The following is an 18,738-nucleotide window of genomic DNA, read 5'->3' on the forward strand; positions in this document are numbered from 1 at the left end:
CTAACAGTATTCAGGAGAATGTCGCTATCTGGTTGAAAGTCATGATGGAATATTGACCTGTTGTGCATTTTCACCGGATGCTACCTTACTTGCTACAGGTAAACACTGTCTAGTGTGTGTGTGTCAAGTAATCACATCACTTTAATTCCATTTCTCAACTTTCAGTAATTAATAATAGTCTCTTACTAGAGAAGAAAAGTATAATACGTAGAAAAAATCGACATTAAAAAGTAGTTTTTAGTAAAAAGAGAGGTTACCTCAATTTTCGATAAATCTCCGAAATTCTTGCTCTGCTTGGTCAAATTCATCTCTTACTATTTCCAAAAATATCATAAATAATATACTAATCGATAACACTAATAAACAATGAAACAATGATAAATCATTGTCACAGCTTATTATTATTAAAACTGTCCGGTAGGACAGTTGTATAAGGGTTGATCGTCAAAAACTGCACGAAAAACCGTAACGTTGAAAAACAATTATGAATAAGCATTCAATATAAGAAACATGAAGAAGATTTTTCTTGACCAATCGCGTTTACAGAACCAAAACTAGCTAGTAAAATAATGCTAATACATCTTTTTCATCCGTTAAGTAATCTATTTTTTTCTAATCGATACAGGGTAAGTATAAAGGTTCTATAACAATTTGTACCCTCATTTTTATATCGATTTTTTTTTTTAATATAATTATTTTTAAAGATATATTTCTGTTGGATGGGTGGGAGATAGCTTTTTTTTTTTTTAAATATAATGGTCAGGTATTTACAAACTACATAGTAATAGTAAAAAGTAGATATGTTTGAAATAGTTATAGTTTGTAAAAAAATGTATAGAACGTCTTCAATTTATTATAGTAAGAGACAGTCGTGTCAGTATATCAGATTTTGTTTTTCTCTCTTTTTGGAATGCTGTTTGTTTATGTTTCAAATATAAATTACTTTTTATTTGAAACTATTTTCTGGAACGAATTATTTGTTGAATCACGATAGATATAATTTGAAAACGTACTTTCAAATTTAAACAGTAGCATAGACGCATAGTTATGAGAAAGCAGTATATTATCGATTATTATCGCAGAATTAATCGATATTAAAACGTCCAATAAAATTCAGTGCAAAATATATTAATGATTGGAGATAAAATTTAAATTGTTATAATTTGAGTAGGTCCTGTGGTTATATTCACTTTTTTTTAAAAAAAATTATTTTAAATCGATTTCCCTTTGTACTAAAAAAGATGTACATGATATATTGTTTTAGAGTAGGGTGGTTAGACTAACCTTCTCAAGCGCCATTTTCGAATGTCTTGGTAACTGTATTAAAACAGTAGAATCAAATATGAAACTAAATTTTCTAATTTTAAGAAATTCAGCTGATCAGCTAATGTATAGATTTTTCAATATTTTGATATTTGCTCGTAAATAGTTTCTGCGATATCATCTTTGAACTTTGTGGTGTATTAATTTTTATATTATATTTTATTTTGATTAATATTCGGAGTTTGAAGAATATTAATGTTAGAAACTTGTGAGTAATAGTTTTCATGCAATATTTTTTTTAATAGGTTCATTGGATAAAAGTGTCTTAATATGGGAACTACCGAAAGATCTGGCGTTTCATTCGTTCCTAGCTGCAGGAGCTAAACATTCACAAAACATTGTAAGCTTTAATTTATTAACCTGATATATTTATTTATTCGACTTCATTTATTTTATTTTTCTCGCTGCATAGGTGGCCAAATGGACAGTGGATAATGTGAACAAATGGCTAGAGATATACAATATAGCTCCGTCGAATCTGACTGGCCTAGCTATTTTACAAATTTCAATTCCAAAAATACTGGATCAGCTCAATATTGGTATTACTGATATTTCAGGAATAATACTTAACAAAATAGCCCAAGTTTATTGATTTTAAAACTAAAATGTTCTAATTATTTAGATGATGAAGCTCAGAGAGCTGAACTGGCTGCCAGGTTAGAAGATTTACGTAAAGAGGTGAATGGTGTGGAACCTCCCCATGAATTTTTATGTCCAATCACCCATCAGCTGATGAGAGATCCAGTAATTGCTACAGGTTGGTTAATGACTGTTATAAGATACCAGAACATACTACGATAGTGTCGAATTTTAAAAATTATTTTTTTCACAGAAAATACTCATATTGGTGGGGGTCCTCCAAGTCCATAGAACTGGTATTTACTAAAGTTTAATTTTTAGTCTTTAGCTGCCACTAACGGCTTCTGCAATTAGCTTTCGGACAATATCAACCAAACAAAAATACCATTTTAAAGAATCGACTTTTCATTAAGTAACATTCTATATTTGAATAAATATTGATGCCATTTTTTTTTTTCAGTATAAATATACTTTCCAGTACAAAGTATAAGATTGTGGAAAATTTAAGTACGTAAAATTACGACACAATTAAAATTGCTCGTGTTCACAATAGATTTAAGTGAAAAGAAGCCGTTTTTATGCATAGAAAGAATTTGTACTTAACCAATTAAGTGCGTTCGACGTGGATACTCATTGTGAAAAATATAAAACTGCCATTAACTATAAAAACTCGAAATATTAATAAAATACAATAAGAATATTATTTGGTGGGGATGTTCCTTTATCTTACCAATAGAACTGCTGAGTATTTTATACGGAATCAGCCAAATGATAAGTGGTTAGAGATTGGGAATTACGCACACAAATAGAAGCTCTCAACCCTTGTGCAGTGCCCGTTTTTACCTTTTAGTCAGAGATGCAGACCTCAGTACGAGCTTGATTTCATTTTGCACAGAATTCAAATCTCTTTTCTTCCTTGTAAAAGCTTTTACGTCTCCCTAGTTAACTAGCAGCAACGCATACGTGAAGCGGTGCTAGATTTTGAATGAGCACAGAATGCTCTGGTAATCTCAAGCCCCCCAGAGATTGCAGTGACTTTTATGACGTAAACTTTTGGTTGTTTTGCCCCCTGCGTTCGACGTGTATATACGTCATGGTTTGATTTTAATTCCGCATACTGTTTTTTTTTTTTTTTTTTTTTTTTTTTTTAAACTAAATTCCACGCTTAACTGGTTAAACTTAATTTTCTTTCTTCTTTCAGATGGTTATAGTTACGAACGTTCAGCCATTGAAGCTTGGTTTCTAAATGGACACAGCACCAGTCCGATGACAAATAACTGCCTTACAACCACAAACTTGGAACCAAATATTGAACTTAGGCAGGCAATATCAACCTATCTTACACAGTGATTATTTTATTTTACCATTTACTTTCACACACATGCATATATTTTGTGACACTTACAACAAAAAATTTTATATATTCTAATTTATAATTGCACCGAATATTCTAAAACAGGAAAAAAAGAAAAAGTTTTTTTCGAACGACTGTGCTGTGATATAAAGAAAAATTGTTTCTATTTAATTTTCAAATTATATTGGGGGAGATTTAGTATTGAAAAGATTATTATTTTAAAAATTGTTGATAACTTGATTTTATTTTTTATTGTTCCAAGTTATTATTGGGCGTATTGAAAGGCGAAAAATCATGTGCCATATATTAGGCTGTTATAAATCTGTGATTTATCAAGTTTAGTTCTTTTTTCTTTTTCTCATGTTCTAAGAAATGGTTAAAATTTCAGGTAAATGGTTTTCTTTCATAAATATTTATTCCTTTATTGTGGAAAAATGAAGCCATGTCTGTAAAACATACATTTCACCTTGTAGAGAACGAATCAGCTGGTCTAAGTAAACAATCATCGTAGAAAACTAAATCTCCTCACATTTTAATTTCTAGTGGGCCAACCAATTACGCTCATTTCTTATGGAAAATAGCATTTTTCAGAAAAATAGACCTTAGTTTTGATGGAAGTGGTAGGAGAAAGATAGGTTCAATTAAAATAAGGTTTGTTCCCAGGAGCGCTTCCAGAGTTAATTCTGGAGGTTGGAGTGGGCTGGTTTGAGAAGTATATCCGTGGCTTTTTCACTTTAAAATTATTATTTCATTTCGGGTACTATATATTTAACGAACTTGATTCTCTTTAAGCTACGATGTGTGGCTATTAAATAACGAGACTATTGTTGTAAAACATTTTATTTTAAATTTATACATATTTAATTATTATCACCTTCAATATACACCCCTCCCCTATCCCTACAACGGCTCCATGCGAATTTACCATTGTTCGAAACAGTGCTGGACCAGTGAGCTCCTGCATGACGCGTGCCGCTTTTTCTTTCACACAGCTTCAACGGACTGAAATCATGTTCCTTTTCAATGCAGATTTGACTTTGAGTAACAGATATAAAAGTCACATGGGGCGGCCAGGTCAGGGCAAATAAGGCGGATGGCCTAAAAACTGGGATATTGTACTTGGCTAGAAAAACGTCGTCTTGGACAGACAATGCAGTGTGAGCCGGCGCCGGTTGTCTTGATGGAGAAACCCCTTGACTTGTTCTTCCAAAAAAATCGGGTCTTTTTTTTCCTTATTCTTTCTCGGAGTTAAGTAGTAATGTTGATTAATTATAATCGATATTTTCATCCGTTTTGGACGTGAAAGGGCGACCCGGGCGGTCATCATCTCTGACGTCTTTTCGGCCATCTTGGAAACGCTTGAACCACTCGCGCACATGATAAACATGCATCGCCATAAACTTCTTTTAATAAAAGATAAGTTTCAGTAGCGGTTTTACCCAGTTTCATGTGAAATTTCACGACGATTCGTTGCTCTACTACATGTCTATCATGTTTTCGGCAAAACAATAACTAACACCTCTTACACAAACACGTCAGGTTCCGGTCAGACAGATTTCTCTACAACTCACGTCAGACGCCGGCAATCGAAAGAGAAGGCTTCACGCTGCGCACAGCTGTCCCGTCGTTAGGATTTTGGCGCATGCATAGTTCTTCTGTAGCCAGCATCAGTCTTGTTATTTAATAGCCACACCTCGTATAAAATCCAACAATAATTGGCAATATTTACTGACATTAAAGTAATTATTTCATACACTTTATGACTCTGTGAGGTCTCTCTAACAGCTCCAGGGTAAGAGGCAGTGCCAATACAAGACAAGATAGCGTTTTAAAGTTAAGAAAACTTCTCACAGACTTTCACACAGAGCTAGTTACACCATATTTGTGCTTTAGAGATTAAGAGAAGTCTAATAAGAGTCTGTAATCCTAGCGGCTGTATTGGCTAAACCAGGCCCCTACGAAGTAACTTCAAGGCAGCGCAAGACTGGCTGGACATTTCCAATTTTGGTTGGATACGGAAGCATTCAGGATATAACCAACACGGTTTAAGTGACATTAAGTGCGCTACTAGAATTAAAAACTTTAAAGAAAATGGTTTATCAGGAAATAGGATTTTATCCAGTTAAGGTTTTTAATTAATTTCACTGAAAAATGCTATTTTTACCTAACCATTTAAAGTACGAATTAATTATAATGGAAATAAAATCGATTTCTTGATCGATTTATTATAAAAAAAAAGTTGCGTTCAAGAAAAAATAAAACTCAAGCAATAAAACAATTACAGAAAATTATATTATGTATAATAAAATAATCTGAAATTCTAAAATTTAGTCATATTATATCTTGATTATTGTACAATAGAGTAGAGAGATTTTTTACCAATTCAGAATATAACCTTAACGTTGTCAGCTGACTCTCGGTAAGAAGACTAAAAGGGAATGGTAGATTTTATTTTTATATTTCAACATGAAATTATATTAAAATTTTATTCTATAAATTTGTCTGCTTTATTTAGTTAATATTAGGCTATTTATATTTTCTCGAATATTTCATTTATTTATGCTTTCATTTAGGAAATTTTGTTTTTTGAAAGCATTTCATTTATTGATTGATCTGTTGAAAAACCAGTGTTATAATTATTTGTCAACAAAGATGGACAATAATTTTATGGCGAAAAATAAATACTAGTGACAAAAGAAAATGTTCAAAAAGAAAACGAGATAATTTAGAAGGAAAGGATTGGCTTATAAATAGGGCATTGGTAATGTCTTGCTTTAATTTCTTTGATCATTCTAAGACGAAAATAAGTGGACACTTTAATCAGCTGTTCGTTTCGGCCTCAGACTTTAAATTCCTGTTTTAATGATTTGTTGCTTTAACCCGTTGCCGCAAATGACGGCTATAGCCGTCCGATCTTTGTTTGCACATTTGACGTCTATAGCCGTCGTGCACATTTTAATTAATAAAAAAAAGTACAGCGTTAGTACGAAGTGTACTAACGCATACACTTGTTAATTATTGAATAATACATTAAAAAAACAAGGTACAGCATGCCAGACAGCAGATCAATTGTTTTTTTATGCGTTTTCGCATGCCTTATCGCTCCGAAATATTTGTGCATCTATAGAGAAATGACGGTTATAGCCGTCGGGAGTTTTTTTGGAAAAACCGTGGCCAAGTGTGATAATTTTTATTTCCAAACATACAACTTACACTTGATTCCATCTGGCAGTCATAAACAATTGAGAACAAAAAAGTGTGTTTCTGAGCACGATCATCAAATTAAAAGTATGCGGCAACGGGTTGCATTACATCTATATCAGTCTGGTAAACTGTTAATGCTTACTGTTTCCATTGAAATTAGTGCTTATTTTCTGTTTAAATTTTTTTACTTACATTGACACACTGCGTGGGTCTACTCCTCGTTTCATTTGTATTGCTAATAAAAGATCTAGTCAATGTTTAGGTTAACAATGAGATTTTTAATAAAATACATAGTTGTGAATAGTACGATTAAAGAAATAGGTAAATAAATACATTCTTGGGGGGGCGATTCCTCTAGAAATAATGTCATTTTTGAGAAGAAAGTTTATTGAACTCTAAAACACTTCGTCTAGAAATTTGTAGAAACCAACTTGACGTCACCCAAATGCTCTACACCTTATTATTTTGGCCTTCCAGGGGCTACTTTTGAAATCTTTTTTATGCATGTCTCATATTCTTTCCAAGTAGGAACATTCCTAAAGCTGTTTCGCGATGAAAGCTAATTTTATACCTTAAAAAAAATTGTTTTAGTTATCTGAGGGTATTTAGACGAACGGTCGTTTATACATTCATTTACACATAGCGGCTTATTTTCATATATATGTATATGAAATATATTTATTATTATATTATATTTCATATATATTTGGCGAAAATGTGAGAGGGACCTACTGCTTCCTCGGTTGTCAGTGTTAATGCAACTCCTGCCTGCTGAGGCTTTCAACCTGAAACCCCAGATTTCTCTTTATCCTCGAGATTTCTTCTTTATAAGAGCCTTTAAAAGTTGGCCAGTGTTTTATTTTCTTCCAGCTTAAGTTTATATTCAGATGAATCTAAGAAGTTTGGATGCTGTTACACCTGGCAAATCTTAGGAAAAGCAGAAGGCCCTGGCATTGCACCAATGTTTCCCAAAAAGTGACACCCTCCTCTTTTTCTACTTACTCATCCAAAATTAAAGAAAGGGGCATGGTTAATATCGGCTGGAGGCGAAAAGTCTTTTATATCATCTCTGTAACAGCTCCAGAGGAGCTGATGACGTAGGGGGGGGCACACCGAAGAGGATTTTATTCCGCTATCCATTGGACGTTATAATGGAGTTCCACTTAATGTGGAGTAATTGTCCACCTTCGAAATCGGTAGCCAATTCAAAGAAACTGCTGGTGAGCTATGCCCGTATGTTTCTCGATTTTAGGAAATAAACAAGCCTATTGAAATATCCTACTATAAACACCTGCACTTTTCAACGTTATTGTATTATTAATACTATTAATTGAAAACAAGGCTTACCTACCATTTATGAAGTAAATAGAAATTACCTAGATTCTTTAATTCTAGGTTCGAAACTTCTTTAATATTGAGTTAACACACGGGTCTTATCTTTATTATTCTCCCATCTAAAAAATGGACTTCATGATATAATGAAATTTACACACAAAAATAAAATTCATATATTTTTATATTTCAATACTACATGAATATTTTAAGCGATGAGAAAATTCAAAGCATGTACTTGAGTAAAAGTGTTCATAATCTTGAATAAATTTATTATTACAAAAATGTCTATTAAAATTAGAAGAAATTTGAATTAGTGAAAGAAAAAACTTCTTTTTTTTCAGTTTTTCATTTAAAATTTAAAATTTTATAGTAAAAGATTCGTCAATTCATATCATGCAGCGGTCAATATGCATTATTGCATAAAATAATTAACGGACGTATTATTAATTTTACTACGAATAAAAAAAAAATACAACTTATATTTCAGATATTTAATTTACTGTTTCCTTAAAAATGATAATAAGTCAACTACATACGTGTAAAATTAAAGTTGGCTATGCTTTCATTATTATAATAACCTAACATTTAAAACCTACCTATTGTGACTTACGAGTAATTGTACTCTTTATAAAAAACCTACCAAAAGCAACTTTTTCAACATCTTGTTAATCATTAGATAATAGAAATTACTTGTTTATATAAGGAAAATATTTAAAGTGCCTTTATAATTTTTTCATTTTATTAAAATCAAGAATTGAAAATATAGATGTAGTAGTAATAATTTAATGACTGTGTAAACAATGTTTGGTTGCCTTTATAGATTAAAAATCAAAAAAAATGAAAATTTTTGTGAAAGTACAATTTGGTTTGATTATAATTATTGGCACTTTTTACAAATGATGAAATTTTTATTTTAATCTATGTTTTCTTTTGTATATGTGAATACAACATAAAAATTATTAAATAATCATTCCAAAAATAATGTATTTAACACCAAATAGAAGCTTTTTTATTTTTATTTTTGTGTGGAGATTCTCATGCGAGCTTTACAACGTAATTCACAATTGGGGTTAGAGTTGGATCGTAAAGTTGAAGCCCAGACATCATTGGAAATGACATTGCTAATCAACTGGTAGAAATGGAGGAACTATTAATTGTTCTAGGTGTAAACAAGGGCAGATTCCAACCACTGTACCAATAGCTTAAGACGTTACACTCAAATGAGACGGCTTAAACTCACTAATGCCTATGAGAGTGAGGAAATGACTGCTCGCAACCTGTAAGATTAATTTTCAATTGCCACGTAACGATTCGAGATCTTCAGCACTTTGTGACCAGATCATACAAAAAAAAAGTCTTAATGTGAAAAGCCTGGTCCTTGCAAAAAGAAACTTTTCCCTACAATACTTCACAAGAGATTGGCAAGTCTTTTTGCAACTGTGGTTAGTAAACTGAACACCTCGCACTAAAATATGTAAATCTCAGGCAACAGTATTTACTCAAATAAAATAAAGATGTGGTTTCAATAATGATTTGTCTCTACTACAATTCTTAGGTAACTCTTGAAAGTTACTTAAAATTTTAGCTACATATAAATTCTCTAATTTATTGGTTGTAAAACCGTATAAACATCTTTGGTAAAAGCCCCTCGCAAACATTTGCGATTGTTTTTTTTAGAAATTTCTATAACTATAAAACTATTAAAGGCCGGCATTGTACTGAGTTTCCTGCACAGGCGCCGAAAACCTCAATGTTCCACCTTAAATTTAAAAAAAAAATGCAATATATTAGCAACCAAGCGTTTTTTTGGAGTTTTACCCCCCGCCTAGTTCAGTTAATTTTATGTAACAAATGCGATCAATTAACATTTAAAAATATCGACCTCAAAAGAAATTCTATGGTTTTATCGATTTTCTTTCATCGTAGTTTTGTGAAAGAATCAGTCTTTGTTTTTGTCTAAGTGTCCAATATTTTCTATTTTGAATTTCCAAAAGTTTTTAATTATTGAATAAATTGAGGGTGGCATTGACCAAATTTGTAAAAAGTAAATGTTTAGTAAGACCTGGGGGGGGGATGGTTACGTAAATGTGTTAATTAACCTGTGAAATTTCGGCTCTAATTCCACAAGTTCTGAAAGGTTTTCGAATTAACTTTTGACAATTTTTACTTTACTGAAGAACTTAATATGTAATCTTGGCAATTTTTAAGGAAAATTTTTAAATTAAGAGAAAATTGAAATTATTACCTCAAAATAAAGGAAAAGTAGTTATAAAATAAAACAGAGTAGAATTTAATAATAATTGAACAACTAAAATTCTACTGACGTATTGATCATATTAAACATTTTTTTTTAAACGGTTTTTGGCAGACAAAAAAATTTCAATTATATTTTTTTCAATGAATAAATTTTAAATAAATGTAATTTCTGCATAACTTGAATTTTAATTGAACCAGGTTGATGTTTATAAAAATAATAAAAGTAATGAACAATAAAAATAAAATAACCGTGTCACTTTTTAAGTCGGTCAGTAATGCGATAGGTGGTGCACGTCACAGTGAACAGTCACACCGTGTGTTCGTGTCGTAATGGCGGACGTGCTCCGGTAGCAGTATTCTAGTTTCCATGTGGGGAAGTATATTTTTTTTTTTTTTTTACTATTCATATAAATGTATTAATTGAGATGATCACCATTTTCGATAAAAGACTGATCCAAGTTTAAAAAAATTAAAACAATTATTAATAAAAAGAAGAGAAGTTGAAATAAATTTTCATATTGAACTTTGGTTATTTTTCAATTAGTGGTTAACAAAAAAAAAAAGAAAACAATAATGGCCGATTTAGATGATTTCTTTGCAAAAAAGGATAGAAAGAAATCAAAAGGTAAAAAATTTGCTACAGCCGATGAAATAGCTAAGAAATTAGAAGAAACTGGTAGGAGATCGGAAAAATTGAAAAAGGACAAATTACAAACTTTGCAAGATTTAGATGAGCAAGGGAATGCTGTCCAGGTTTGTTAATTTTTTTTTATTTTTATTTTATGTTTACTAATTCCTTCATAAAATTTATTGAACTATTACTAATCAATGCCATAAAATTAATTGGGACTCAATCAAGAACTTCAACCCATCGAATCTTTAATAGCTTTTAGAAGACAAAAGTTAGTAACCACGCTAAAGTTTTCTATTCATTTTTTTTTTAAAGTTTTTTTAAAACAAAAAAACACTAATATGCGAATAGTAACATTAAAAATTCAAATAAATGCTTTAAATTAAGTGAAAACCTAATAACCTCATTGCCATGCCATATTTTCATAGCCTACAAATTTAATAGTGTATTCTGTGTTTCTTTTTATAAACAATATTTTCTGTAATTAGGATGAAGATGAATGGAGAGAGTTTGAAGAAGAGAAAAAAGATTACAGTGGATTAAAGATACAGAATTTAACGTTGGCTGATTATGATAGTACTGAAGAAGGATGTTCAGGTTAGTGTTGATTTGGATTATTTTGATTTGTTCCATAGATAAAATGGATCTATTTATTTCATTTTCAATTTTTAACTAAATGTATGCTTAAAAAACAAATCATTGATTTTGTTTTCAAACTTGTACCTGTTATTGGATAAATGTTGATTTAGAACGCAGACATATGTTGCGTTTGTTGTTAGCTATGACCATGTGGATTGTGATTGTTTTAGTTTCTGTACATATTTTCTTTCTGAGGTAACATTTTAATTTCTTGTTCTTATTAAAAGTGCTGGAGATAATAATTAAAAAATGTGCTGTAAACAAATCTTAATTCTATTTTTTGTTTTTTGTTCTTCTAAGTGCCGAATGTGGACTTCCCAACTTTGTAATACTTTTCGGTTCTTGGAAAAATGGAATGACCACTGACCATTTAAAGATCCTGATTTGAGGTTTCCATTAAGTTTGTGTGCTAATTTATTTTCATTCTACAGCTTCGTTACTGTTTAGGGTGGGGTAAGATAGTAGGTCCATTTGGTTTGGCAACTGATAATTGTGTAGGATCTAAGGCTTGGTTATTGTACAACTGGCCTAATCTCCATCGTCATTACAATGGACATGCCCTATAGATTCAAAGAATGGGCAGCCTCACCAATATTTATGGATGAACTAGGTGGGTTGTGGCAAATCTGAATGCTAATTTGGCATCTAGAGGTTGTAGGTTAATAATTTTTCATCATTGCGATTAGAAGATCAATTTGTTCACTTATACTGGTGCCTGGTAAGACCATTCTCCGTACAGAACCCCGAAGTGATAATAGCAACCCGTCCAGGTTCTCTGGCGAACCAAGGAAGGAGAGAAAGATTCTTCCTCGAATGGAAGAAATATGAAGTGAAGAGAAGAGAGATATCTTCTGTTTGTTATTCCTAAATTTAGCGTTGTTAAGACTTCACACTATCGTTCATGGCACGCGCCTTGGTTCATTTTATGTGCCCCTGTTTCGGCACGCTCGTTCTAGTCTTGTTTTTCTCTGAGAAAGAACATTACTTCATTGTCAGTGTGATGTACAAAGTGCTCATCAATTTTGCATCTTCGTCCGTCACAATGAAGGTAATTTTCTTTGAGCCAACATTATCGCAAATTTTTTTTGTACTTACAGTACTTTGAATCTTTCTAAATTGTGTCACATTTCATTTTTTTTTTACTTCAAAAACTCAGCTATTCTAAAGGGGCAAAAGCTTCCGAAAAATTGTACTCTATTTCAAGATGTCTACTTTTACTTTAGTGTAGCACTTTAGTTACATCGTTAGTTTTGATCGGCAAAGATTTTGGAAATAAATTCGTTTCATAATCAACCAGTCGTTTTGTACAGGGAGTGTTACCATTATCCTTTATGAATTCTTAAAACATTATGAAGAATTTCGTAATTCGGGTAACCCAGAGTTACTTCCTGCAGCTAGATCTTTCTTATGTAGGTATTTTCTCAAATGATCTTAAACGGGGCAATAATCCTCCATAATTTAACTTGCATTCTATCGGGAAAACTTGTAAAAGTTGTTTTCTGGGCCAACTAGAAAATGGTTAATTTTGGTTTTTGTACCATTTCCAATCTGCAAAGGAAGTGATGTTTGGTTGACATAGTAATCGTTGGCCACTAATTCTACACTCGTAAGGGTTGGTGAAACCAAAAAGTATAATTCTGTCCAACATTTCCACACTCACTAGTGTGTATTCGTAATTTTTTAAGTTAGAAAACGTAACGAGAAGTTACGTAAGAGAAAGTCATGTGAGTCATCAAAGCAGTTTTTTTTTTTTATTTATTTTTAAAAATTTAGCCTTGAACGCATTGAACAAAAATTATTCTGCTGTTAGGTGATGAAGAGGGAGGATTAGAAGAGAATGAAGCTGGTGAAATGGTACCTCGGAAGAAACAGACAGGTCCTTGGAGAGCCGTACCGACGGTGGAACAGAAACCGGAAGAAGAAGTTCCAGTGAAGGAGCCACCGCCACAACAACAGCAGCCTCCCACTACTCAAAGTTATGTACCGCCAGCGCTTCGTAACCAAACCAAACAACCAATGCCATTTAGTGAGTGAAAACTTTTGTACTTGCACTGCAAAGAGATATAACCAATCATTAGAGGTTTTTGGAATCTAGGTATTCACCAGAAATAGCCGTCCAGAGTATAAAATAGTGATTTTTAGAAATCGATCTGGGATTTACGTATTTCAAATCGGAAAAATAGCAGAAATTTCAATTTTTTTGTTACTTAAGTACCGAAAGAAGATGCCACAATAAGGTTTTGATCAAATTCGGTCGATCGAATTGGTGTCCTAAAGTATACGTTGCATAAACGGATACGGATTTTTAACTTATAATTAAAACACTTCCTGAGGAAGATTCATTTAAAGGCACTTCAATTGTGTTTCTAACTTTTAAAAGAGGCTATAATAATAATACCGTGATTACATATAACCGTTTTACTGAAAATATCGGTTTGAAGAAAATTCTATGATCGAAAGTACTACCTAACTAAACAGATTTTTCACGTATCTAAGTTGTTTTCTATGATTTTCTCCACGTGCTGATACATAGAGATTCTAGCAGGGCGGCCTTAAAGGCCTACGCCACCGCGACCCCACAATGGATCTATTGTGACTTCTCCAAGTGCTGATACAATAACTTTCACAATAAATAATTGTTTCTCAAGGAAAATGATTTTTTTAGGGCATTTTTGAGGAGGTTTTTCCCTTTTTTTTTTTTTAGGTTTCTCCTAAAATACTGTCGAAAATTCTACGCAAAATCGTTAAAACACCTTTCTACGTTAGCAATCAGACTATCGTAACTTAACTGAAAATCCTATTTTTTTTTTCCTAGACTTAGCTAAATCCCAGTAGACTAACTTTCATTCCAAACTATTTACTAGATGCTCGGTTAAGGCGTAAAGTTGCTCCAGACGTAAGAAGTGAAGAACTATTTCCAACATTATCTGCAGCCAACACTCAAGAACCGACTACATCAACTTGGGGCAAAAAGTGAGTATAAAGGAATATAATGTTTTATTTATTTAAATGAAGTAGCAGTAACCGTCTGTGTTGTATCTTATTAACAATTTATTGAGATGCTTCTGTATAGTATATAAGAAGATTGTGAAATCTTGAATCTGTTCAGATTCAGCTTATGGACAACCTCCTCTAGAGTTGCAAGAGTGAACTTTTATCATCAAAAAGTTACTAAAGCAACCTCCTTCAGTGAATCAGCTTCATGTATGTGTGTGCTCCATGCTATTCTCTCGCCACTTCCAAAGAAAATCTGGTAGCATTTGTATTTATTGACCGTTCCTCGAGCCCAATTTTACAGTTCAGAGCAGCATCGCCGAACGTTATAAAAACCTATTATGGTTGCAGCTGGCTGAGCGCACACTGTTCCCCTATCTGCCTCCTTGGAACAACAGGGAGTTTTTTTGAACAGTCACGATTAATTACAAGCCAATGTACCTCTGGGAAACAATCTCCCTGATGCTTATACACTTTTTTTTTTTTTGCATTGGCTTTCGCCATACAGTCAGCATCGTCCAGGTGATTATCACTAGAATATCACTCACTCTCCGTTCTTACCTACAAATACACTCTCTTCACACATTCATCCCTCTACTATATTACAACTATTTACAAACAAACTTACAACTAATGGATGGATCAGTACTCTGTGCTCCTGCCATCCTTATAGCATAACCTAAATTAAAATCACGTAATCCTCTAATCATTTTCTTGCATTCATTCTACAACTATTAAATACATTCATATTTCATTGCTAGCTCTGCTATAGACTTAAGCACATATACGAGGGTCGTTTGAAAAGTCCGTGCAAAAATAAAAACTACTTAATTTTTTGGGGTAAACCTTTTTTATTTTTCAACATAATCTCCTTTTAGGCTTATACACTTCGTCCAACGCTGCTCTAGTTTGTTGATCCCTTCCGAATAATAGGATTTGTCCAAGTCTGAAAAATAGCCATTCGTTTCTGCAATCACCTCCTCGTTTGAATAAAATATTTTTCCCGCCAGCCATTTCTTCATATTGGGGAAGAAATAGCAGTCCGAGGGAGCCAAGTCTGGAGAATAGGGGGGATGTGAAACGAGTTGGAACCCTATTTCCATTAATTTTGCGACCACAACTGCTGAGGTGTGAGCTGGTGCGTTGTCGTGATGGAAAAGGACTTTTTTGTGGGCCAATCGAGGGCGTTTTTCTTGCAGCTCGGTTTTCAAACGGTCCAATAACGATGAATAATATGCACCTGTAATAGTTTTAGCCTTTTCCAGATAGTCGATGAGGATTATTCCTTGCGAATCCCAAAAGACAGTCGCCATAATCTTTCCGGCCGAAGGAACGGTCTTCGCCTTTTTTGGCGCAGATTCCCCCTTGGTAACCCATTGTTTAGATTGTTCTTTGGTCTCAGGAGTGTAGTGATGTATCCATGTTTCATCCACAGTGACGAAACGACGCTTAAAGTCCTGCGGATTCTTCTGGAACAGCTGCAAACCGTCCTTGCAACACTTCACACGATTTCGTTTTTGGTCAAGCGTGAGCAATCGCGGCACCCATCTTGCGGATAGCTTTGTCTTGTCCAAATGTTGATGCAAAATATTATGTACCCGTTCATTCGAGATGCCCACAGCACTAGCAATCTCACGCACCTTCACTATTCTGTCATCGATCACCATAGCATGGATTTTATCAATGATTTCTGGAGTAGTAACCTCAACAGGGCGTCCAGAACGTTCAGCGTCACTTGTGCCCATATGGCCACTCCGAAAATTTTGAAACCACTTATAAACTGTTCTAATCGAAGGTGCAGAGTCACCATAATGTTTATCAAGCTTCTCTTTAGTCTCCTGAGGCGTTTTGCCTTTCATAAAGTAGTGTTTAATCAACACACGAAATTCTTTTTCGTCCATTTCTTGAAAATCACTCGACTTCCTCGATTCAAACGAATGCCAAACACAAAGAAATAGACCGATCTGGCTGAAACTTGGTGTGTGTTCTTCCAAGAGATGCTACTAACTAAACATAACCTCGATACGCGCCAGTGGTGCTATCTCTCTGACTTTGCACGGACTTTTCAAACGACCCTCGTATGTTGGTGGAGAATATAATGTCTTCGTAGCGAAATGGTGCATCTAAATACCTGTATATATCGTCAAACATTCGTTTCCTTTCTACTCTACATAACGTGTACTTATCATTATTACATGGTTGAAATCCTCCTCCTCATTGCAATGAACGCAAAGAGGAGAGAGGACCTTTTTGTTGATCCTGTGTAGATACGATTTGCACACCGCGTGGTACAGCTCTCAGCCTGCTTATTGTCGTAAACAACCCATTTATTAGTGACAGTTCCCCTTAAACCATGGTTGTCTAGGTAACTGATCTGCCATAGTTTTACCTTTCTTCCATTAAAGGATACATCTCTCTAAGTAAGAACATAACTTCATTGGACTCTGAAGAACACAAATTTTTACTAATAAATGATACCAAATTACTCCAGTACCTCGGAGGTTAGCAATAATACCTCTTTTTCGTCTTTGTATTTCTCTTTTACAAAAATAATAATAATAATAATAATAGTACTATTGTAATTTACAGGAAGGGAAAAGATGACAACACCGTTAGTTCTGGTTTTGAAGAAGTACGTAATTCTAAATCGCACACTGCCCGCTATGAACCTCCAAATTTACAAAACAAACAACTAGCTCTCGGTAATAAATACGGTGCTTTGGACAATGAACAAAGTTGAGTTTAGTAGCATTTGTAAAAAATAAGTCGGAAAAAAAACAAAATTGAAGGTTAAAAAAAGGTATAAAAATAAAAAGATTAAATTTACCTAAAAAAAACAAAAAAAAAAAAATGGATTAATAAATACTTCATGTAAATATATATACAAAAAAAGAAATCACCACGAAATTGAATATTAAAAAAAGTTTAAAAAAAAATTTATCGAATTTGAAATCGAAGAATGTGTCGATTTTTATAAATAAAATTTATCGATTGGTGATATATTATTTATATAAATGTTGTTAAAAAAAAGTAAGGTTTTTTTTTTTTTATGTTTAAAGAAAGGAAAAAAAAGAAAACATTTTGTGAATTTAGATTTGGTTGTTTTTTAATTTGTAATATCGGCGTATATAATATTATATATAACATTTTATATAATAAAAGTAAATAAATAAAAATGAAAAAAATATATATATTTACATATAATTGTGTAAAGTTTACAAAAAAGAAATCGAAAAAAGAGAGACAAACATAAAATTTGAAAAAATTATAAAATAAAAATCCATTAACTTTAAAGGATCTTGATGAAAATTTATATGGTAAGATGAAATGTATTTTATAAAAGAAAAAGGGTTATGTTCCAACAAGCAGTTTGGCTTGGTTTTTCTTGTCACTTGCAAAAAAAAATGTAAACGCGGTGTTGGTTATTGCGATTTATTTGAATTCTGAGGTGTTTTTTTTTTTTTGATTCTTTTTAAGCATTTCTTCAATTTTAAGGAGGACATAAACGTGTATCTAATCTTGGTTATAATTTTAGTGACCTTGAAAGAACAAAAACAATGCCCCCCCACTTTAAGGTTTGCATGTGCTTCCTGAAGATGGTTTGGAAGAGTTGGCCCTCCGTTTGAAGGCCATATTTCTTCAAAGCAGGTCCCCCCGTAAGTTATTGGTCCTGTTTTGTGTTGGAAGCAGCCTTCTCTCAGTAGCATCGTTCAGACCTTTAAAGGAGTTGTCCACTTTACGATTTTGGAAACTTCAACGATCCAGGCAGTTTCTCTCCTCAAATGAAGTGTTTATTTCACAAAACTGAGCCACACTGGGATTGTGGCCGGGTGGTTATTAATACTAAAAGCCAAAGCCTGGTAACGGTGGATGCCACGCTTAGCACAAGAACAACTCAACAATTGCTTTCATTTCTTTTACTTTTTCTAAAATTGTTTTTATTACTACTAAACGCTTACTTGGCTAAACTTCCTGGAAGTGGCCAGATGTTGTTTCTTTAACAATAAGTAGCATTGCAGTATCTGTAGCTTGTACTTCTGGACATGCTGAGTAGTTATTCATTTCAGTATTTGGAACATTATTTTAAACCAGGAATTGGGCTGTTAATCAACCAGCTAAATACAAAAGAAAATTGAGCACGTAGATATTGGCAACTGCTGTATGTTTTCAGAAATAAAAGAACAACTTGCAACAGTTTTACCAATTTCGTTTTATAATTTATTTTTTTACAAAGTTTATTGATTACATTTTGCCTGCTTCTAAAATCGCGAACGCCTCCTTTTATAAAGTACAATTCCAACTATACAACGAAAAAAATCACCGTTCATTAACCTTTTAAGGAACACACTTATAACACCATGTGTAACCTCCCTTTCACTGTCAACAAGAAGTTTGACGTAAACATATTTAAAGGCAAACTCTC

The 18,738-nt window shown here is 33.0% G+C and overlaps 2 protein-coding genes across 4 annotated transcripts in view; both read left to right on the top strand.

Annotated features, from left to right (window-relative positions):
- Positions 1 to 10,625, top strand: part of LOC141455225 (WD repeat, SAM and U-box domain-containing protein 1-like) — a 24,220-nt gene extending 13,595 nt beyond the window's left edge. The window contains exons 14-19 of one of the 3 annotated variants that reach the window (XM_074130131.1): positions 8 to 98; positions 1,569 to 1,663; positions 1,736 to 1,862; positions 1,946 to 2,080; positions 3,104 to 3,248; positions 8,959 to 10,625. In XM_074130131.1, coding sequence (XP_073986232.1) covers positions 8 to 98; positions 1,569 to 1,663; positions 1,736 to 1,862; positions 1,946 to 2,080; positions 3,104 to 3,248; positions 8,959 to 9,001 — 636 coding nt within the window. In that variant the 3' untranslated portion in view covers positions 9,002 to 10,625. Of the gene's footprint in view, positions 1 to 7; positions 99 to 1,568; positions 1,664 to 1,735; positions 1,863 to 1,945; positions 2,081 to 3,103; positions 3,249 to 5,186; positions 8,814 to 8,958 lie in introns of those variants that run through there. The other 2 variants (XM_074130132.1, XM_074130133.1) reach the window with 2 other exon arrangements.
- Positions 10,328 to 17,166, top strand: LOC141455231 (protein CDV3 homolog). Its single transcript, XM_074130145.1, has 5 exons — positions 10,328 to 10,804; positions 11,171 to 11,279; positions 13,132 to 13,347; positions 14,186 to 14,294; positions 16,905 to 17,166. The coding sequence occupies exons 1-5, from the start codon at positions 10,625 to 10,627 to the stop codon at positions 17,053 to 17,055; spliced, it is 765 nt and encodes a 254-aa protein (XP_073986246.1). The 5' UTR covers positions 10,328 to 10,624; the 3' UTR covers positions 17,056 to 17,166.
- The last annotated feature ends 1,572 nt before the right edge of the window (positions 17,167 to 18,738 follow it).

The sequence above is a fragment of the Rhodnius prolixus genome, unplaced genomic scaffold, assembly GCF_049639745.1.
Source record: "Rhodnius prolixus isolate KJV_2025 unplaced genomic scaffold, Rpr scaffold_33, whole genome shotgun sequence".
NCBI lineage: Eukaryota > Metazoa > Arthropoda > Insecta > Hemiptera > Reduviidae > Rhodnius > Rhodnius prolixus.

Coding starts and splice junctions, on each gene's coding strand:
- LOC141455231 (XM_074130145.1), top strand. CDS start 10,625: ATGGCCGATTTAGATGATTTCTTTGCAAAAAAGGATAGAAAGAAATCA. Junction 11,280..13,131: donor TACTGAAGAAGGATGTTCAG/GTTAGTGTTGAT, acceptor TTCTGCTGTTAG/GTGATGAAGAGGGAGGATTA. Junction 14,295..16,904: donor ACATCAACTTGGGGCAAAAA/GTGAGTATAAAG, acceptor TGTAATTTACAG/GAAGGGAAAAGATGACAACA.